At 46.5% G+C, this 23339-nt stretch overlaps 1 protein-coding gene across 4 annotated transcripts in view; it reads right to left on the reverse strand.

The window, feature by feature from the left end:
- Positions 1 to 23339, reverse strand: part of Nos (Nitric oxide synthase) — a 317570-nt gene that overhangs the window by 44576 nt on the left and 249655 nt on the right. For all 4 annotated transcript variants that reach the window (XM_089574123.1, XM_089574124.1, XM_089574125.1 and 1 more), the window contains exons 2-10: positions 23003 to 23099; positions 17605 to 17747; positions 16221 to 16383; positions 15050 to 15141; positions 13951 to 14092; positions 9976 to 10115; positions 8562 to 8736; positions 6078 to 6179; positions 3585 to 3779 (exon numbers count right to left, since the gene is read on the reverse strand). In XM_089574123.1, coding sequence (XP_089430249.1) covers positions 3585 to 3779; positions 6078 to 6179; positions 8562 to 8736; positions 9976 to 10115; positions 13951 to 14092; positions 15050 to 15141; positions 16221 to 16383; positions 17605 to 17747; positions 23003 to 23099 — 1249 coding nt within the window. The remainder of the gene's footprint in view (positions 1 to 3584; positions 3780 to 6077; positions 6180 to 8561; positions 8737 to 9975; positions 10116 to 13950; positions 14093 to 15049; positions 15142 to 16220; positions 16384 to 17604; positions 17748 to 23002; positions 23100 to 23339) is intronic.

Consider the following 23339-nt stretch of genomic DNA (forward strand, 5'->3'; position numbering starts at 1 on the left):
GTTCCGAAAAATCTGATGGCATAACGTGGTGGCGTGTTTGTACTGCAAATGAACGAAGATATCGAGGCATAAGCTTCCAAATCCTGACGGCTATGGGGGAAATAGGGGTCTGGCATAAAGGCGCGCAACCGAAGTAGGCAGTGCAAAAGTCTTATTTTCGTATTCGTTATTGTTCTTCATCTTTTACTGGCACGCAAGAAAGCGTTGAGCCAATTTATTGTTTTTTCTTTAAGACACTTCATTCCGATATCTATTATGATCGGGAAAAATCCGTCGCTAAATCCAGAAATGATCAGGTCACAGAATATTCTGGTTCATAAAAATGCTCTTTTCGGCCCAGTTTTAACCGTGTCTGTTTACAATAGGACCAATAGCATGCCTACCTTTTCATGTGCACAGACAATCATGCGTGCGATCGTGGCGAGACCTCGGTAATTCTTTCGGCACCTGGGCCGGCCGCGATTTGACGCTCACCGCAGATAAGCCGATGAAGCGAACGATGGACTTAATTAATCTCCTCGACCGCAGACCAGTCATTATCAACTGATTAGTGCCTCAGAATTAGCCAGCATAATCCTCTGACGCGTTCCCACTTTCGTCCGTGTCTCTGACTAATGCTTGACGCCTTTGATAAGTTTACCTACCAAAGTCGTCATGAATGCCGCTATTTGATAGGTTATAGAGAATAGAGGTTATACCTGAGAGTAAGGGCTTTAAAGCAGGCGAGATACGACGCAAACCGAGATAAGGTACGCGCCCCACTGTACCCGCGTGTGTGCTTCATTACCAAACCAGCAGGAATGCGCTGTCGCCTAACGGGCCGTTGACGTTGTCGTCGGTCGCGTTCCCTCGACCCCAATCACAACCAGCCCACCCTCGCACGTATCATTACCGAAACAGCCGCGCGGCGGTCGCCGTGGCCTGTCAAGCGCGTCTCGGGGCGCAAACAGGGCGACGCGTCGTGGAGCAAATCAAATTACGGCATGCAAATGGTCGCAGGAAAGCCTCACGAGCATTTCGAGGCCGCCAGCGTGGGGAGAAAGGACGCATCTCCCGAAAAGAAGGCAGCTCGCACTCCCGCTCATATTCCCTACAAATCCTCTCACATTCCCCAAAACCGCTTTCTTTCTCTCTCTCTCTCTCTCTCTCTTTCCCGCCTTCTTGGCCATTCAAGAAGTTTCCTCATTACCACGCAGCCGTGAATGTGCTCGGAATCGGCCGTGTTTCTGAGGAAGTCGGTATGCAACGAGCGCAACCCCGCTAGCAGGTTGCTTGAACCGCTTGGACGTCGAGTGTTCTCTTCCACGTCCTTTCTTGGGGGAGGGGGCGGGAGGGGGCAAGGATGTTCTGAAAACACGTTCTCTTCGGACAAGCCGCTCGCCCGCGCGGTCGTTGTCAACCTACGCACATGTTGCGTTGTCCTTAACTGAAAGCTGCGTTGTCTAACGCCCACCCTGATTGTTTGTTTGCCTCCGTGCGGGTATCAAAACGAGTGCCTGTTTGTATTTATGGGTTGGTTTTGGCCAGAAAGACGGAAGACGTTCTCTTGAATAGGCGACTTGTGACTGGAAACGTTTGCTTGCCCTGGTCAGAGTTTGTCCTTCTATGTTTTTATTTCTTTTAGATGAACCTGTTTTTACTACTATAATGCGTATATATACTCGCAGTGTTGGAACAAAACGTATGTTTCTTCTTACGTTTCCGGCGCCGATGGTTTTTGTCAGCCCCCTGAAACCGTGGGCTGACAAAAACAGTTGCAGGTATCAAGCTCCTCCGCAAGGAGGTAAAAAACACGTGGAAGTTTTTCGAGTCTTTCTTTTGCGGAACAAGTTTATTAGCCACATTTCGAATTATATTTTTACCGTAGTCTGCTTGCCACTTAAAGAAGGATATTTGCTTGTTGCCCAGAAAAACACGTTCGCGTGCGTATGCAAGACTGTACAGAACTGCTTCTTTAATTCAGGTAAACAACAGCCGAGCTCCTTCTCGGCGTCTAGAACAATTAATCTTCCCGGCAAAGATTCTACAACCTTCATGCTTCTGGTACGAAACCTTTTTTTTTTCTTTATGAACGCACATCGTCGAACTTCAACACTGAAGCACGCGTGGTCATTAAGCAAACTATCGAAGATTCTCGCCCGGACGAGACCACACAGCAGGAGCAGTTAAATTTTTCTATCGATCTGTCTGTTGATTTTTTTCTCGGACCGGGGTGGAGTGAAGCTCGAAGATCGCATAGTAATGGATATAAAAAAAAGTCTTCACGTCGCGAGTGCGTACATTACGCTTTGCGCCGGTCTGTCGCCACCTATAATTTATACACTAGCTAATAACACGGTGCACCAAGTAATAAAAAAAAGTCGAGCCGAGAAACGAGAAAAAGAATTCAAACAGGCTGGAAAGTTGCTTATTTTCAGCCTGTTTCTCACTCTTGGATATAAGCAGCAATTAAGATGGAAAGCAGAACAGTGCGTTCATTGCGCGGTAATAAAGGAAAAATTAAAAAAAAATACACCTTCAGACAATTATAAAGCAGACCAGCATATTCGCAGGATTTGTGGGCGCGTATAGAAATCCATGCAGTTATCGGAAGTTTTTCTTACTCTCTAATGTCGAAACAGTGTAAAATAACAATGAAGGTTTTATTTCATTGCAATCCAGCTCGATTTCTGAGCATAAATAATCGCAATTTTGCGTTTTTTTTTTAACTGGCACGACAAGGTCCATGATCAAGCACGGCATCATATCCGCAATGTGGCTGCTACGTACTGCAGAGACTACGGTAACCGTAGCATTGCAGCACGTATGCATGTCCTCCGCGATGATCTGACCTGAACTGCTCGCAGCCGTTGCTGTTGGCGAGTGGATTAAAGCAAGACGCTTCATAATCTGTGATCAAGCGCAAGAGATGGCTTCACTCGTGATATATGTGTTTTGGTTTGGTTGGTTGGTTTATGGTTTATGGGGTTTAACGTCCCAAAGCGACTAAGGCTATGAGAGACGCCGTAGTGGAGGGCTCCGGAAATTTCGACCACCTGGGGTTCTTTAACGTGCACTGACATCGCACAGTACACGGGCCTCTGGAATTTCTCCTCCAAAGAAATTCCAGCCGCCGCGGCCGGGATCGAACCCGCGTCTTTCGGGTCAGCAGCCGAGCACCATAAGCGCTGAGCCACCGCGGCGGCTAAATGTGTTTTGTATTGCTCAAGTCTCTCTAGTTGCACTGCAAGTACATTTCTGACTGTATGTTGCAAGCTTCTGGACCAAGTACGTGCCATGGAACAAATGCAGAAGTAAGAGGTTTAGGCAATGTGTCGATGCACACCAAGCAGTAATAAGACGAAACCTAGCTGTAATTTTTATCATAATTAGCAGAAACATCATCATCCCCACCACTGTCATGAGGCAGAACAATTTTACTGCGGTTCACAAGACCTCTGCAAGTGATCGCTGCTTACACTGGCCCTACGCTCACACCAGCACGCAAGAACTTCTCTGTTGCATGCACTGCACGTCCTGATCCGTTTCTACTGCCGCCAGCGCTAGGATGACCTCGGAGTGACGCCTGAATGAGGATGCACTACCTGGTACTCGTAGTTTGGCTTGAGGTGGTAGTAGAGCATCTCCTGGTGAAACACGGGCGTGAGGCTTCCGCTGAGAGGGGGCACGATCCACACCCAGTCTCCGGGGCAGCCTCCGCGCAGCCGGTTCTCATTCTCCATGTGCTTCATGAACTGGTCCGACGCCGAGTGGTGGTCGACAATGGTCACGTTCGCCTTCTGCACGCGCGCGTCACCGGCCACAAGAGTCACTCATCACGACGGACGTAGATAGGCGCGTGGCAATGCTTGACAATAAGAAACTGCTAGTCGAACACAGTGACAACTGCAGAACCAGTCTGACATAGATTCACCCTGCTTCATTAACGGCATTGTAGCAGATACGGGGAGTTATTGCGCAATGAGATGCTCATCCTCACAGTAACGTTGCAGCAACAATGGACACATACTTTCCGGATATGACAAAAGGATTTACTAAGCGGTATGCCATGAAATGAAACATGCAAGCACGTGCTCTTTGTCGTGAACAGCATTGCCTGAGCTCGTTATATCAGTGCTACGTTTTATGCCAGACACAGAAGCAGACAAAGCGTTCGGACGCTGTCTGCCGTAGGCTTTGCGCCTGCCTTTCATTTACATGCAGTCTACACACCTGCGTACAGTGTTGCCTTTATTACTTCACAACTTTCTCTTTAAACCACATACGCATAAAAAGTTCACAATATGAGCTGCACTGATTGGACTTCTGTTGTTTAAAACTCAGTTTAAACAGGTACTCCGCTGTGAGAAGCCTAGGTATTTGAGCTGAAAGCATTCATATTAAGGCGTCATAAAGACATCACACTCAACTTGGTATGTTGTTTAGCCCTGATGCTTGTGAGTCTTCGCGTCGTACACTTTGCCTGTTCCGAGTCCACGATGTTCTAAGTAACCTGAGTCTACCTTACATTTCATTTTATCCGCCTATAAAAGTCCCTTTTACAGCGTTTCTTGGGACTGACGTCGTCCTGTTGCAAAATTTAAGCTTGTAAACTATTCAAGTCCGTGCAATAGGGGCTGTATTCCCGTGGTAACTGCTATACATACCGCGAGATATCATGAGAACTCTGATGAGCTCCTGGTTCTGTGAATTGCTTGCAGGCACTGCCCGAGAAGGCATCCTTTCTTGTTATTTTCCTTACGCACTCGCGTATCCTTGAGAACAGAAGCCATCCAGTACAGAAATTGCGCGCCGACGCCCCTCATTTGAATTTTCTGTTGTCGCGTTGGCCAACTCACCCAGCACCACTCATTGCACGGAGTTCTTGCACCTACTGCACGATGATAGCTATGATTATGAGCCGACGCTGTCAAGGTCAGCAGTAGCTGACAGGTGTGCCGCTAGTTTCATAGCGGCTCATCGCTTGCAACACCACCGCTACAAGCACCGCTTGCCCAACTCGGTCATAAACAACCATAAGCAACGTCAGTGCCATAACTCTTAATCCGCCACTTCGTCAGAGTATGTACAGCTGCAACGGAAAAAGAATGGCACAAGTTAATCATGACCAGAGCGAAAAAATCGCGACACGCGGCGCTATTGTTGCCGAGTACACCGATAGCGAGAGTGCCAGGAACATTCCATTTCCTAAAGCGGGGGTGGCCGGCAGAAAGTAGCCCACCTAGACATACGCCCATCAGTAATGCAACATCTTAAACGAACGCCTCTAGATGCATGTCTTATCAGCCAAACCATGTGCTAAGGCGGCTGACCACATAATCTCGTTTTATTTTTATTTTTTTTTTTGCTCCGGCGGGGCGAGCAACGTTATCTTTATCACCTTTTCCCGTTAAAAATGTGCTGGGGAAGCACTCAAAAGTGGGGACGCACTGTCAAAAATAATGTGTGGCAGTGCCTAGCTTTCGGATGGGCTGCTTTCTGTCGGCCACCCCTACTCTGGAAAGTGGAATGTGCCAGGCACTCTCGCTATCTGCGCATACGGCTACAGTAATGCCGCGTCTCGCAATTTTTCTGCTCCGGTCATGAGCCACTTGTGCTAATCTTTTTCCGTTGAAGCTGTACCTTATTTTTCATTTCATTCTCGTTGACCTGATTTATCTCAACTTCTCGCGCTGATAAAGTTGAAACTAGTTTCCTGAAACGCCGGAACCAGCTCGCGGAAAGTCGGAAGTGAAGTTTCTCGCCAGCACAAGTTGAGGAAAACGGAGCGTGCGCTGTTTTGCATGAAGGTGTCGTGGACATTCGTGTCAGCTATTCGCCAGTTAGAAATGAGTACGCGAGCAACAGAAACAACTAGATCTGCAGCAACGCCAACATCAATGGCGCCATGCGCAGCAGATGAAGACATTCAGAGAGAGCAACGCGCTGCGCAAGAACAGCCTGGCACCGCTACACAGTTCGCCCTATATGCAAATCTGGGCACAGCAGGGCGCACGTGTAGTGGACGTTTTTGGGGATGGAAAAGGGGAAAGCGTTGCATGGAAATCAGGCTAGGAAAGCCAGCGGAGGCCACTTGCCTGGTAACTGTGCATGACAGCCAGGGTGAGCTCGACGGCAGCTCGGTCCCGCCAGAGGCTCGAATTGCTTTTCGTGTCGATGCCTATTCGAGTAGCGACTTCCTGGGGAAAGAAAGCAGAACAAACAGCGTTGGAAGGCTCCTTGCAAAACACACGCTTGCGAGTTAGTTGGGTCGCACTGGGTATAGCACGGGGGAGAACAGTTGCCGTTGAGAACGAGGTGATTACATACGCAGCGGAATTCTCAAATGTCAAGCACTTAAGCGCAGTTTAATAGGATTCGTGGAGTCACTTTGATCTCAATTTTGATAACTGCCCGATGTTTCGTAGTTCAATGGCGCAGGCGTCTCTCTGAAATAGGCTAAATATGCAAACTTTAGGCCAATATTCTGAGTAAGGAAGTTGAGAGCATGACTTTGGCATCATTTCCTTCTTTACTTTCATTCTTGAATGCTTGGTATAATAGCGCAACAAAACTCACTCGCGTGAATTTTGCACAGGGGAGGTCTTGGCGTGCATACAAGCGGAAGAAAGAAGTGCCCAATACATAGGAGTCAAAATTAGCGATGGAAACACACACACCCACACAGAAAATCAAACAGGGAGAGTTTGCGTCTATCACGCCGGTAGCTAAATTGCTTAAAATGTACATCGTTATTTTTCTGCTTAGAGCTAGCCCGAGAAGTTGCCAGGGAGTATAATTCTTCAGCATTTCATGCCAAAAAGTTCGGCACATCTTATAATAATAGAAGTAGTTCTTGCGTTATTACTGACTACAGCAGGCTGCTTTCTCCACCGAAAGGAACCTCTGGCAAGTAAAACGTTTGTAAGGATGTACTAGAACAGGTGCGCTACTTTTAGGAATGTAATATTTTTATAACATTCAAAAAAATTTCAGCAACAAATAAAGTTATTTAATTAAGCACCAATTTTAAAGGAGGCTGTTCACGATGAAATAACCTTAACGATGAAAAACAAGAGACGCTTATCTAACGTAACCTGGAAGTAATCTCGCTCTTCTCGAGGATGTTACACACGTCGATATAAGGCCGATATTGAACACCCTATGCAACATATGAGGACAGTAACTAGCGCTGCCCGTGTACTATGCTGGCCATTAGCAAAAGAGAAAAATGTTCGAGGATGAGTGAAGAAAAATAAATAATCGACACATTATTTTGAACTGTGCGCTTACTATCGCGGTCATATGAACAGAAGAGCTTTACACCATCATCATCATCAACAGCCTGACTACACCCACTGCAGGGCAAAGGCCTCTCTCATGTCTCTCAAATTAACCCTGTCCTTCCCCAGTCGCGGCCATCGTATACCCGCAAACTTCTGAATCTCATCCGCCCACCTAACTTTCTGCCGCCCCTGCTACGCTTTCCTTCTCTTGGAATCCACTCCGTTACCCTTGAGGACCAGCGGTTCTCTTGCCTTCGGATTACATGCCCTGCCCAAGCCCACTTCTTCCTCTTGATTTTGACTAGGATGTCATTAACCCGCGTTTGTTCCCTTACATGGAATTAGCCTAAGACGACGGCCCATTGGCCGATGGCGGAAACAATACAAAGCGTGAAACAAATGCATCGAGTGAACATAGAAAACTAATTTGGCAAGCCCCAGAAAGCCCGCGCACACTTCCCTAGACCACAAGCCTTAACATAAGTAGCGCAGACGTGTTCAGACACGAAAGTCTTAAAGAAACTGCAGTCACACTGTAGTCCCCTTGCGAAGACGTTGGTTTCCAGATGAGTTCTTCCGCATAGGGGGTTTGGACGTGTTGAGCGGCCGTGGTGTTGACCAGGGAGTCGTGCGGTACAGCATCCGTTCGAACACAGAAAATTACGAATCTACGACACAGACTGTTTAGCGGCGCTAAGCACTCTTTCTGTAAGGACACGACAGATATTTTCGTTGTTTAGTCCCAAGCTGAAGCGCACACAAACACAACCTTGAAATTTCAGACAATGTCATGCCAGCAGACGCCAAGGCTTCCGAGAGTTGAGGAGAAGGAATTGGCGCAACATAGGCTACGATCTGCTGCCTATAACCCGAGGAATCTTCATCGTCATTCAAGAACATTCGAAAATTCGTACGGCGCGTGCTTCCGTACGCGGCACGCCGGTTTCTCTAGAGTGAGCCGATTTTTTGCGCCTGGATACGATTCGGACTATATATTTCTCAGTGTTCGGCTTCATGCTTGCCCTCAGGTTCACCGCGGTACCGAAAGCTGCTCGCCTCAGCTTACCGAGAACGGGAGCAGAGTGCATTTCATGCTCAATAATGATCTGCCCATGGCGGAAGACATGATAGCAACGACGAAAGAACAACGCACCAAAAAGGACCCAAAATTGGGTTCCGGCATTTTGCTCACACTTGGCGCTTTAACTGGACTAAGCTATCAATTCGGGATTACTCTGACGTGGGCTATCTCGTTTTGTTCAATGTTTCCGGCAGACACCGCGATGTAGCGCTCACCTCAGCGAGATTGTACCGGTGCGCGTCGCAGAAGTCCCGCACGGCAATCTCGGTCACCATGTACCACCCGTTGAAGGGACAGGCGGTGAACTCGACTCCGCCCACGTCCAGCATCATGCTAGACACAGCAGGCACGGCGTACCACTCGAGCTGCATCTCGTCGATGGCCTTGTATCTGCACCAACCATTCAGTGGGAAAGGTTTTACCACGTTAGTGTTTTTTCAAGAAGTGGCTTCCATTCTCTCACATGAACACTGCACTTTCACATTCCGAAAGTCTTGGGGACTTGCAATGCTTGTTTGCCATTCATAATGATTGATAATGAAGGATCCTTGATGGTTATCATGACCTTTGACAATCTTTAGCCAGCACTCCATGCTTTTGAAAAACGAAGTTTTTTTTTTGTATCGCCAAGGAGGATACCCTTCGTACGACTTCGGTCAAATCTAGTCCGACCGATGTCATCTGTGCCTTTGTTTTTGACCCCTATGGATCGAAAAAGTACTCACAAGAAATGTCTGGCCGAATACGCCAAAAGGCACAACACGCTGTATCCGAACGCGGCGTATTTGGCTCGCTATAGCGTTAAGTTTTTATTCGCTGCGCTGGCTTATCGCTACGGTGTCTTTGTTTGCATTAATTTTCCGCTGTTTCATGTTCGATGCATGCCGTTCGACCATTTTCCTCCTTGTTCAACTCATGAACACTCTTCGCATCGTCCACAAGTCAGGAACAATGCACTAATGAGATGCGTGTAAGAAATTGGTAGAGGCATTAACGTTGTTAAACCGAATACACGAGCGAAAGCAGGTGTTTGTTCTTCAATTGCAGGGGACCCTTAATGTCCGCCTTCGGGGTATGGGGCAATATCTTTGGTGCGTTAATGCCCATATAAGCAGAAATGGTCATTCTCTACTTAGCATTCATAGATTTTGGCGATTCCTCATACCACCATTCGTGCAGTGGCACAGCGGTTAAGCGATGCGCCACTGCACTGGCAGGGGGCTGTTTCTATCACGTAACCTGGGTAAGGTCGGGTAGTAGCTCGAGCTGCTAGGCAAAGGCACAAGGTCAAAAGAACGTACGTACGTACGTATGCTCTTCTGACCTTGTGCCTACGTACGTGCCTACGTACGTGAGAGTATGAGCGCTTTCGCAATAAAGCTTCAGCCAACCATGAAAATATAATTGACACAAAACGACGTTTTCGGCAGACGAGGTTGACGGGCCACCCGTTTTATCTTTAAACAAAATCCTGTTAATCCGCGAGCGCGGAGGTGGAACTAGGCTGTAAAACAATTTGAACGAAATCTTAACCGTTGAAGATAACCGAAGCTTTATTCAGCCCCACTAGTGGAGGCCTAAGACGCAGAAAACGGAGTTATCCTTGCTCTTCTCTCATTTCATACTCACACTGGGTGCGTTATCTTGACGCGCATGATGAGATCTTCGGGAATGTCGAAGTACTCCGGGTCCTCGCCGTTGGCTGAGAGAACAAGGGGCAGCGCCTCGAAACGGCCTCCTTGAGGTTTCCACCCTAGCTTCTTGCATATCTGCGCCAAGGACGCATCGTTTAAAATAGTTTCAGCAAATTGTTTCAATTGAAAGACACTGTCTGGAGGACAGGAAAGGAGGTACAGTAAGCCGTCGTGTTGTCCTGGTATTTCGTGTGATCACAAAAATGTCCGCTCACAGACGCCGATGTTCCGCTCCTCAAAAAGAGGGAAAATAAAACTGCGTTTATGGGCGTACTAAGTAGTACGTTGGCTAACTGTTAAAACTGTCGAATGTGGCTACAAACTCAACCATCTGTTCAACAGACACGAGAAGCGGTATTATGAAAATGAACATTAAGAAAAAATTTAGATTGTCCAGTTATTCGTGTAGCAGGGTCAGTGCACAACGGTAGGTAACTGAAATAGGAAACTTCTTGCATTCAGACTGAAAAGCAAGCTGTTACGAATAAGGGAAGTGCTGTAGGAAGTCGCGCACTTGACTCTGCGAAGGATGGAAACGCAACGTGTCATCACGTCCTCCGCTCTTTACCTCCGCATCACCTGCTTTGTCGTGTGTTACAGTGTCCCTGCGTCCAGTGAAGGGCTGTCGCACACCATGTTTTGTGTAACTGAGCTCTGATGACATTGTTTTAAACTTCGTGTTGTTGAGCTGGCTGGAGTTATTTCCATGCTCTGACGAATGCACATTGCAAATAAATGTAACGAAAAAAAATATAGTAATGCACATACAATCTCCCAGACATTCGAGGCTGTGAAGAGGCATACGTTTCTTCAGTGCTCGTATGCGAAGGCTAACCACCTCATTGAATTAGGTGGAGGAGAAGGAAAGGGAGAGAGATTAAACGGGAGAAGAAAGAGTGAAAGTTTATACGAAAATCTCGGCTAAAGAAAGCTGTGTTCACGGGTTGACGATACTGGGCAGGTCACCGAAGGGAGCAAAATAACGCGTGCTATATAACACATATGGCTCTCGCACTACCTTTGAGGTAAGAAGTGTTGAAGGGTGATTGATGTCAAACTTTCTCGAGTACCCCAGCAAATTAACTGCGCAGCCTGCGAAACAACCGGTGTCAGTTACACGCAAGGCATGCGGACAGAAAATATATAGGAAAGGATATAGTTTGAAGCATTTTAAATGAATAAAAAAGAGCCGATCGCCAGCAGTCATGTCTGAACTATCGAAAAAAAAAAGGGGTCTGCCATGAGGGTACTTGACTGGCTAGGTGTTCACTACATGAAGTGTCGGCGCCTCGGTGTAATGAACACTGGGGCTATTTGAGCGCTGCTTGGACGCAATTAATCTTCTCGTTTAAGAGACAATCTGAACAGCGTCCTTTCAAATGTATGAGTGCCGAGTGAAAATCTAGTCCTGTATGCAAAGTGCACCTCAGATGCCTTCATCCGCCCTTTCATTTAACCCTTCGCAACTACCGAGAGGGTCGGAAGCTTTGAGAATGGCACTCGCCAACGCGTTTGCCTAGTCGGCCAAACGGTTCAGCCGACAAAGGCACGCCGCCATGCCTGACTATGGAACACGGCTTACTAATTGCAAGCGATCGCGGAAAGACTATGGTGACCGCATGAGTAGGACTTCTTTGAGCGGCGTACTCCGATTTCTCACTGTTTACACACGCGACATGTTTGTTGAACAGCAGAACCGCTTTAAATAGCACCTGGGCACACGGTGATTTTATTAGCCAGCCAGCCTTCATCTAAATCAGCACCCCCAAATCAGTGTCACCCGAACAAAATGAGAAGGTGGAAATGAGTAGTATTTGTGCGCACTTCTTCGACTGCATTGGCTCGTACAGATACGCATTCGTTCCCTAACCTAACCTAACCTAACCTAACCTAACCTAACCTAACCTAACCTAACCTAACCTAACCTAACCTAACCTAACCTAACCTAACCTAACCTAACCTAACCTAACCTAACCTAACCTAACTCAACCTAACATAACATAACCTAACCTAACTAGTAATTGACTGAGGGAGGTAATAATCCTTGTTCCCACTTTTCACCTACACCGCTCACGCTTCAGTACAGGGAACTTCCACAAGTAGCAGAACCTGTAATTACCGCCTCCTTCGACATTAAATGTTTATAGCAGTTACTAATATCACACGAGCCATGATGTGTCGCATGCATAGAAAGTACTGAGACATCTGCTTCGTAGTGAATTCGTACGCAGGCAACACAGCTGTAGTAATACCCTCACTAACGCCCAGCCTTCTAATATTTGGACTGGCGTGGCTCAAGCAAAAAACAATCTCAAAGGCCAAACATTCAACGCAGATATTGAAACACCCACTCAAAGTTTCAAGACTTTTTTTTAGAAACACAGAAGAATTCAGAAAGCTCACAGAAAACCGAGGTGGTAATCCCTGTGTTCCCTGTACTAGTTCCCTTGACAGAGGGCGTTAGAACAAATTACAAACATATCCTTCAGGGAAAAGAGGAACACTAACACTAGGTAGCAGAATTTGAAACAAAGAGAAGGAAGTCAAAGGAAAGGAAAGACGAAAGATTACGTCATAACTCCTATTGGCTACTCAGTACGATGAGAAAAAAAAATAGACAAAAGGCTGAATAGCGAAAGAACTGATGGAGCAAGGGAATGGTAAAGGCGAGAAGCAACTGTCCGCGCTACAATGTGTAGCACAAGAGACTAGTACTTGAAGCAGAATTTGAAGAGGTCAGCACGGTTTCGGGAGAGCAACTTCTAGAGTGTTTAAAGGTGCACTGAAGAGGAGTATGAGCTCGTCTTTTTACCCCGAGAACTCAATCTACACGTTCCAAGCAGTCTTAGAAACTTCAAATTATTGCCCTGTGCGGCCGATTTTCCTAATTTAAATCGAATTAAACGTCCCCGCTCCCGCCTTTCTTTGAATTCACCTCTGAAAGTAGCAGGAGTCAACTAACGCGTAGAGTGCCTTTCAGACAATCGCGTTGCGGCTTCGTTTTCGCTTTTATTTTGGCTTTTCAGTTACCATGAATAAATAGATCCAGTCAGAGACTACATAGCTGCAAATTAAGCCCACGGAAATAAATATACGCGTGCACTCTTTGCTTTCGCCGATCGCTACGCATCACTCCACCGATGGCAGAGCGGCAAGCCGCCACGGGACTGGCCGTGAGCGGAGAGGTAAAAGAAAAAAAAGGCGGGAGCCGGCGCGTTTAATCAGGTTTAAATTAGGAGTGTGTGATGAGAGGCTAGTTGGTAAGCCATTCTGAAGATATAAAACTACGCAAGAGACAGGACACAGAAAAGATGCAGACAGGACGAGCGTAGCATAGCGCATTGCTCTTCGAAAGAACGTTGACATAAAACAGAGCCCCATGTAGAAGAAATGAATTCTAGAAGTGTGTGATGAGAGGCTAGTTGGTAAGACATTTTGAAGACATAAAACTACGCAGGAGACAGGACACAGAAAAGATGCAGATAAGACGAGCGTGCACGAGATGCAGACAGGACGAGCTACGCATCTTTTCTGTGTCCTGTCTCCTGCGTAGTTTTATGTCTTCAAAATGTCTTACCAACTAGCCTCTCATCACACACTTCTAGAATTCATTTCTTCTACATGGGGCTCTGTTTTATGTCAACGTTCTTTCGAAGAGCAACGCGCTATGCTACGCTCGTCCTGTCTGCATCTTTTCTGTGTCCTGTCTCCTGCGTAGTTTTATGTCTTCAGAATTAAATTAGGAAAATCGGCCGCGCAGGACAATAAATCGCAGTTTCTAAGAATGCCCGGAACGTGTAGATGGAGTTGCCGCGGTAAAAAGGCGAGTTCAGGGTTCCTCTTTAGTGCACCTTTAAGTCAAGTGAGGTCGAATACCTAGCAAGAAACTGTTTCGGGTGCTAGCACCGACCTCAGTGAGTTCAACGGAGGCCGGGTCCCCGATGACGCTCCCATCTGGCTGCTTGTGTCCCGCGAACTGGATGAGCTGCGAGTTCCACACCTTGTAGTCGTGGTGGCCGTCCGTGCGTGGCGGGAAGATGGTGATGGCAGACCTACGAGTACACAGCGAGGACGCGGAGGCCCACAGTCACGCTAAGGCACTAGCTACTTTTACAGGTTCTGTGCAATTTAAACGGACGCCGAGCAAATATTAGACTAATTAATAGATAATAACAAATAGAGGTCTCTATATTAATAAACTACTGCGTTCCAATCACAAAGAGGCAATCCTCATCGAAAACGAAGCTCTTATAAAAAAAAAAAAAAAACTAAATACAGGTGTCGTCATCTCCAGCCGACTTCGAGCGCGAACTGCGAATTTTCGGCGCGGATTCAAGAGACTTTGCTACACCGACAATCACTTCAAAATGGAGGCAATCAGTACTTCTCTAACATGAGGGTAAATATAGTAAAATTGACAGCGAAGCGTACATCAGAGGCCCCACTGATGTCTTGTCTGCTTTTCTATCCGTTACTTCGCTTTCCGTTCCATCGACATAACATTTATACGCCAACTAGTTCGCCGCATCATCGATATGCTTTGTTGTGGCGCCTTGAGTAAGAGGTGCGGTACCAGTCAGCTGTCTTGTCTGCACACTCTCAGCGTTTTCTGCGTTGATCTAAATCAGTGGAGATCCGAATGTTCAGTTTTGCGCACACTTTACTCGAACACTAACCACGCACCTTTTCGCAGCTCGTGCAGACCAAGCTTCAATTTACTGATAAAATTAAGGCGAACGCGCAAGTAGGGCTCGTCTTCCTCCCGAAGTCGTAATTTTTGTTCGTATCTGCGAAGTGCGCAGCACTTTGCGTGAGGCCGCTAGAAATGTGTCCCGTCTGCTCAAGTAAAGTCCTACTTCTTTCCCTTCTTTTACCTTCTCTAGTGTCGAGTATCAGGAAAGAGAATCATGGAATCAAGTCTATTTGCTTGACAAATAAAAGAATGAATAAATTTAATTTGAACTGATTCAATCAAAAATCAAGAAAGAGGAGGAACGGAGGCACTGTACCTGATGTTTCCTTTGTTTGTGCTGTACTTTAGGTGGGCGCAGATTGCCTCGTACATGTCCCTTGCCGTGTAGCAGTGCCTAGCGTCGAAGACCTGTGAGAAGGTAAGAGCCCCTACGGTCAGCTGGCGCGCCATTAGAAGGGGAATTCTCGCGCCGACGCGATGTTGAGCAATATTTCTTGTGGCAACAAAACAGCCTACAGCAGGAACACCGTGTGTTTGATTGCAACAGCAGAACCAAATTAATATTTCAATTTTCATCTCACATTGGCTTTTGTGGAGTTGTGTAGACAGGTGTGCCCAATACCTAGATGTCGCAGTGGGGCCGATTGAGGATTGTTGTGCACGTAGGTGTTCGTAAACGGAGGTTGTAAACGAACGAGAAATATAATAACAACCATTTGGTTTGTATTCGAGAAATCAAATTTATTAGTGCTTTGACACTGAACTTGAAAATTAAAGGAATTGCGTGTCTAAAACAACATCAACCAAAAAATAAAAACGGCATGCACGTCCCTCAATCTGGAAAACAATATTTGGCTACATGTTAAAATAAGCTGCCATTTCGTACTCTTCCAGCGCAGCACTTTAAATGTGTCTTAATACACGTGTAGCCTTAATATACATCGATACTGCCATGCCATCTTGCAGTTCTTTGACTGCGAAATAATTCAGAAGAATACCGTGATGTTCGTGCAAACCACAAACATTGAATCAGATAGTGTACACTTAGAGCTGGTCGCTAAACCGCTAAAAAAAGCAAATGAGTATACGAACATCAATGTAAGCGCCGAACACTGAATTCGCGTGTTCTCCTAGCCGAACTTTAGCAAATAACTAGAAGTACAAGTTAGAAGCCAAGCGCGGCTAGCTCAAGCTTCCGTCTTTTCAACATTTTCAACAGTGGCCGAGCATTCTTACTTAATCACGGAGAGTGGAAGGCATATGCTTCCACAACCTCTAAACTCTACTACTGAACATGTCTCGAGGCATCCGGGGCGTGGACACATTAGTACGCAGGGAAAGTGCTTCCTTTAAATGTAGTAGACTTGGGTGCAGGAACCACGCTACCACACAAGACCTACAAGGATTTTCTTGCGAGAAAACACGCACAGAAAGAGGCGTTGTTCGCGTGGCAGTTCGGGCAAGGCTCTTTCGTACAGTATGCATACCTGCAGCTTGGACCACTGTATCCTGCCGATGCATCTCGCCGAGTTCCTCCAGGCAAGCTTGGCTCCGAAGACCAGCTCCGTCTCAGTGAGGTCGTAGGTGCCTCGCGCCTGCACCTGACGCTCCACCTCGGACCAACGCTTCTCGTGGGCCTTCGAGTGGAACCTGCAGGCACGAAGAACAACGCATGCAAGCCTACAGTTTTTTTCTGGTTCACTAGAATAACAAAATAAACAAATAAATAATTGAACGTGTACCTCTAGGAGAACTTAGGAAAAATTATCTAAATATTTTATAACTTTAATTTCAAAATTCTAGCTAAATTTAATTTGGCTCATTATAATTGTAATTAGCAGATGGATTATTCGTTCAAAGTGCATAAAATTATTATAATTTATTAAGGTAGAATTAATGAAATTGCCCGCCTCGTTGCCAGTGTGGCTGCAGCGTTTGGCTGCTTAGTGCGAGCCCGCCGAGTCGATTCCAGTAGCGGAAAGCCACATTTCCATCAGTGCGAAAGACAATAACTCCTGTATATTAAAATTTCGAAGCATTTTACAGGACCACAGGTGGCCGAAGTCCATTCATATCCTTCCACTGAAGCGCGTGACGAAAAAAGAATGGCACCGACCAAAAAAGAAAGATGGAATGACTCAAGCGCGCCTCAACGTCCACAGTGCTTCTCTGGCACGCAAGAACTTAACATTCATTGCGTAAGTCCTTGTCGCCGATCTGGATCACAACGAATAATTGCTACGCGAATGATCTAATCGAGATGAATTTGTTTACGCTGGTGAGCTGGTGGAATGTCATGGGCGTACTAAAGCGTGTATTAAAGATTTTCTACTGCCACATGCCGTTCGTCTAGAAGTTTGAAATTTTTTAATAGGTAGATAGGCTTCTCCTTGTAGTAGCGTAAACCAAAAACAAACAAAAAAACAGTATGAGCACTCAGATTCATGAAGAAACTAATGACAACCGCAGTCAGGGTTTTTCACAGCGAGAAAATTAACAGTTGCTCTGCAAGGAAAACGGAAGAACAAAAGAGGCAGAAGAACTAAAAAAGCATACAAATGAGGGAACTACAGAGACCTGTAGCCCATCATAAAGAAAGATAGAAAGAATGAAATTGAAATGCACTTACAAAAAGCATTTTTCTCATTTCCGGAGAACAAGGGCTCTTACACAACGAACTGCGCTCTCTGTAGCAGCGCGGTTTTCTCCACATGTTTTTCCCCCTCTCTTTTTTTTTCTTTGCGCTTTTCAAAACAACTCAGAGCGCTACCGCGGCCGCTTGACGTTGACTAAAGCGCAAGTTCAAAGGAACTCGGTTTGGCTAGAAGCGCTCCTCTCTCTGTCCTACCCAGCCAGAGAACACCCGCATACCTCTTGATGCTGGTGTAGAACTGGTCCAGGAACTCCCTGGCGTGTAGCAGCACCTCTTCTTTGGGGCGGGGGTCCTTGCCGTTCCGTCGCAGCGGCCCGCACATCAGCGAGCCCTGGCAGATGGTGCTCGTACACGGAAGCGGCTGCACAGAGATGGGAACAGTGATGAAGGCCCCGCAAAGACAGAAAACAAGTCCCTAAAACGGGTACAAAAACGAAGAGACGACCCTTCCGAGTACTCGCCGACTGTCTCCCTCTCAGCGCTTCCCGGTTACTTCCCTATATTTTTGCGTACGCCGGTTGGGGCGGCAAAGAAGAACAAGCGCTTCCGTGTGGCCCCCTCGTTGCCTGTGACATCCTTCGGTCTATCATTTTTGGCGCCCACGTTCCCTTTTTTCCCTAATACTGGCCTCCTCTTCCTACCCCCTCCCCTTTTTCTTTTCCCTAGTGCTGTCACCGTGCGCCGCGCTGACGCACGTCAGGCATGCAACGTAGACAATGACAGAGGACAGTGGGCAGTTCCGGAGGCTAAATGGGGGCGTTCTACTGTGCGTTCTACTTGTCCGGCTCTTTGATAAATGGCGGGCCAGGCTGGGATCACAGTGAGCGCGACACAGTGCGAGGTATTCGTGTTTGCGCGTGTCTGTTGTTGTGGGGTCTTTGTCTTACTCGTTCTTCCGGTAGTACTACGCTTGGCGTGAGGTTTCCTGCGGGCGTAAAGAGAATGTTAAATGGCCCGTGTCGTGGCTGTGGTAAGCCTTTCAGGTTATTCTGGCCTTTCAGGACGGGACAACGGACGGAGAAAAATGAACTAAGCAGAGAATCGACTCTACCTAGGTAAACATCCGCGGAGTGCGAAGTTTAAAAGCATGAAATTATCTTTTCCCTTCAGCTTCACTTGTATTCGTACGGGAGGTAATGAATGTTAGAAGACAAAACATCTGTAAAATGAAACAAGGATTTCAAGCCTCTTTTAATTTGGGAGGCACAGAAAAACGATTTGTAAATACAGTAGTTCTTCACAGGTGTCCACTGAGAGGCAGTCTATATAAATTACGTAGCCCGGTTCCTTGTACATGTTTTCGATTGCTCTAAGCGCAAATCGATAATCTTCACGAGCACGAACCGCACTACGCTTTCCGCTGAAGCTCTGACACATGCTTTTTTGGTACAAGCTGTTCTTAATTACTACCTTTCCATGAATCTAAAAAAAGAAACCGGAACAAGAGATCTTGCTTCAGACTTGCGTGTACGACAGACATCATGGTGTGCAAGGTTCTAGTTGATTTTGTTCTGTTTAGGTAGCGTTGTTAGCTGACTGAATAATTATACTCCGCTCCTCTAAGTGTTCAAGGAAATCCGCGGTTTTCTGGCAGCCATTGCGGAGCATGAAGTGAGTGTGAAACGTCGGCCACAGAGAAAACGAGAACAAAAAAAAAGCGCTCACGTAAATTATCTTTCCACTGCGCGATTTATCGCGCGATTTTTGAACAACAGCAAGTAAAAAGGCGTGCAATATTTCGCCAGCGTATTAGAAATAAACCAGAGCCATGTACTATCCAGCTAATTTTTATCGCCCGTATTTTATTTCACCGGGAACTTGGAAACGCGATGGCGACTTCGGTGCACTGCAGAAGAAACGCAAATCAAGTGCTAAATTAATAGCCACGGATTTTCCCCTTCGTGGCATTGTTTAGGCGTCACGTAGCAGTTATGGCCAAAATATCAAGACTGCACTGAACAGTGGAGAGATTCTTTCATTCAATGCAAAGCACGTCCCGTCAGCACTTACTTGCAAATCGCTCTATAGAGAGCAAGAAAATCGAAAAGTTAAAGCAAGGACCATTAATGTAATAAAAATACCACGAAAAAGTAAAATAAAAGCACGATGCAAGGGCATGTAGGCGGCACCAGTCCTGTAACAGAGTTGAAACCAATTTAATTTCTCGCGCAGCGATATAGACGCGCGCACCATGAAATATCGGCGAATATTGTCGCTTTTGTTGGGGTTTACGTACTTCGAGCTAAGTTTTCAATAAAGGAAGATTAATATGGAACCGACTACCCTTTGGCCTTCCATTTCACTTGTCTTTCCACAGCGCCTGCGCGTTCAGTGTCCTTTTTTAATCTGGCAGGACTAAAGAAAGAAGAAGAAAAAGAGGAACTTTTTGGATAACAATTCATCGGGAATGAGCGTGCTAGGGCGGCAGCGTGCGCATTAAGCGCGGCGCTGCGTGATCGCGCACAACGAGCGGGCATTATCGAGAAGCACTTGCAACACGAGGCGCGCCTAAAAAGCCCGCGAAAAAATAGAGGGCTAGCTGGTAGTAATCAATCTGCCAACAGGATACGAGCTATGAACTTTGGGTTTTACCCGTCTCGCCCACGAGCTGACGGTGTGCAAAGCCAGCATGCGCTTATAATGGTCGCCGTTTCCTTTTCTTTTTTTTTTGCCTAGCGTCGCAAAAACAGCCGTGGCGTCAAGATTGACGCCTGGCGGAGAGAGAGTTTTATTACACGCTTAAGATGTGAATGTTGCTATTAAGGTGTAGTAGTGAAAGTGGGTGTAAGAGGCGCAGATGGAGCGAAATTTGATCCGCTTTGAAGCCTGAAATATGTTACGGTGGTGCCTTTGGGATAATATACACGAATTCACTCAACAATAAACAACAGATCGCTGTGAAATGCGATCGCGGAGGTGTTTAGAAGACGAGAGGTTTTAGAACTTACCGCGCCTGTAGAGCTCACTGAAAATTGTGGAATAGAGTTGTTGACAACAAAAAACAGGAGTCGTAGTAGACTGACAAACACTTTCTGTTAGGTTAAATCAACTACATTGGTAATGCGAAAACGCTCGTTTACTTAGAATCGGGTGCGCGTTCAAGAACCCCAATGTGGCCAATATTAATTTGGATCCCTTCACTAAAGGGAGCCTCAAAGTCCTCGGTGTCCTTTAATCGAGTAAAATAAATGAATGAATGAATGAAAGAATGAATGAATGAATGAATGAATGAATGAATGAATGAATGAATGAATGAATGAATGAATGAATGAATGAATGAATCGATCCTTTGAAGAATCAATCATCATGCTGCGAAGAGCTGCTTGAAGTTGAAGGCTGAGCGCAGAGGTATACCATCGCTTTCCATAACCGTAATTTTATCGGCGCGGTCTGACAGTGATGCTGTGACAGGTGGATTGCGCAATTTTTGGGCTTCAATGTTCGCACCTCTAAATGGCTCTTACACCAATCAATCCAGCTCAGTTCTTAACGCGGCTTATTCTTGAATGCCGCCTAAACTAATCGCACCAGCTAGATGGAAGAAATCAGGGCATTCGACTGAACGCTTTTTTCCACCGGAAATGACGTCACTGCGGATGATGACGAAGCCACCCGAACGGAACCAAGCGAGTCAGAAGTTACGTGCCTTCTAAAAAATAAGAAGAAATTATCATAAAAATGGTCGCGCACGTTTATTAACTCATTAATAGAGGAATAAAATGAGATCTAAGGAACCGAAACATCAAGTTAAGAAAAATAACACAATTGAGCATCTCCAGACACTATGACAATCGAAGCTTAGGGTTCCAAAGGTGAATGTAAGAGGCAGTTTTATTCTGTCACTGCTAGCACAGGAAACAAAAAAAGAATGCAAAAAAGGAGTGAATGATGCGAGAGAAAGTCAATATAAGAGATGCTACCAGTGCGTGTGAGAAAAGAAAACATTACCTGCTGAGATATGAGCTCAAAATTCGTCACCCTAATTTCGCATACGCACGCTGCGTTAAATGCCGAAAAGAAGTGCGAACAACGCGAAGGAAGCACAGGACAGCGAGAGCAACGCATATCATGAAAGACGGCTCTGGACACCGAAAGAGGTGATCATAAAATACATTGGAACACGACACTAAACTTAATGAAATGCCTGATCTAAGCACCTTTAATATCCGACGCGATTTCGACCTAATGCAATGGCTTACACCAATGGGAACGAAATGTCTCGAGGGGGAGCGAGGAACGAGGGACTCATTCGGGAAAACAAATCGACAAAGGAATTCCCTAGGCTCTGAAACAAAAACAAATAAAGAAATAGGCGGAAATTAAAGATCGTAGTTAGGCTTGTTATGGAGACAAGCTCAACGAAAAACAAAGAGGTGAGTGCCCGGTAGAAATAACATGGACTGATGGTTTCTTTTTTTTTGTACTTGTATGTTTCGTGCATCCGCTTTTCGTCTAATATAGTTTTGAATAGTGACCTCAAGTACCCCACAGGCGAGACGACTATGAACAAAACCTTCCGCCTCCCGACTCTTTCCCAATAAAAAATCTGTGCTCAGGGCAAATCATTTTTAATTGAGTCATTTTTTTCATTTTATCCCCCTGCTCCATCGCATAAGAGAAAATGGCCGGTCATGTTCTCCTCTTTCTTCCTCCTATATAAAAAATACACTGAGAACACTTTCAACGGCGGCGAGTAATTTGAACGTGGGCATTAAGCACGTGCATTTTGGCCCCGAGCTCACCGAAAAAAAAAAAATGGTATTATTTAACGAGACGGGACATCTCGCCCGGAAGCGGTTTCTGGCCTAGCCTAAATGTCACCAGAATAGCTTGGTTCCTTTATCTGCCCCCCCCCCCCCCCCTCTCTCTCCCTCCGCAATTTCTATACTTTCAAAAAGCTGCCGCCTTTCTTTCCCCTAATCGCCTGGCCTGTCTTCTTTACCTCCTTCTTTATTTTGGTCATCGCGTCACGACATTAACCGAACGCGCATTTGGTTAACGGTGTGTCCGGTGCTTGGTTTCCAAAGGGAGTCGTTGAATAAATGTCGGGCGCATTAAAGTACGCCCCACTCACTTCGCTCTCAGGAACACGTGTGCTCGCGCACATATTGAAATGGACGCTTTCGACGTCGCTGGAAGCTCGTGAAGAGAACATGGAAAAGACGACGAGATTGAAATGTGTCTTGCCGTGAGGCCCGAAGTTTGGTTTGACATTTTTTTTTGTTGCGAAAGCAACACTACGCCAGTCGCCGAGCCATTTCGCGGAGCCGAGGAAAGGCTATACTGCGCATGCGCGAGGAACAGTGACGTCACACGGCGCACAGCTGGCGCGCCGCCGCAATCACTGCACGGGTGACTCAGAGGTGCCGCCGCCGCGCTCGCCAGTTGCGCACGCGCATTAGCGGCGCATAGCTAGCGTGCCGGGGCCGCCGCCGCTGCCGCGCGCTCTCCATCGCCTCTCTCTCTCCTCGTTGGTTTCGCAATCCTCCAGGTTTAACCAGAGCTAAACCACTGCCAATTTTTAAAAAAGTGTTTCGTTCGTTTTGACAGTGGCGGACGAACGGCGAGGTTGCTGCGAGAAGATGAGCCCCGGGTGGGGATGATCGGTTTACTCACATTCCGCGCAATTTTGTGCAGGGAGTCGACCAGCATCTTGCCCGTCTCGACATTGCGAACGATGAGGGGCCGCTTCGCGGAGTTGTCGCAGTCGCTGCTGCACAGACAAGAGAGAGAAAGAGAGATAAAAAAAAGGTTAGAAAACGAAGGCTGCCCAATGTGCTTCTGCACGTAATACGGAATGCACTTCTAAAACACGCTGGCAAGAGACAGACAATGGAACAATGCAATCCACGATTCGAAAAACTCAAGAGGCATTTGTGTCAATTTGCTGCTACGGTGAGGTGCTTTCCGGCAGAGAAAAATAATATAACGGTCTTACCACTTCCTGGCACCC

The sequence above is a fragment of the Amblyomma mixtum genome, chromosome 2 (genome assembly GCF_055824585.1).
Source record: "Amblyomma mixtum isolate Tamu chromosome 2, ASM5582458v1, whole genome shotgun sequence".
NCBI lineage: Eukaryota > Metazoa > Arthropoda > Arachnida > Ixodida > Ixodidae > Amblyomma > Amblyomma mixtum.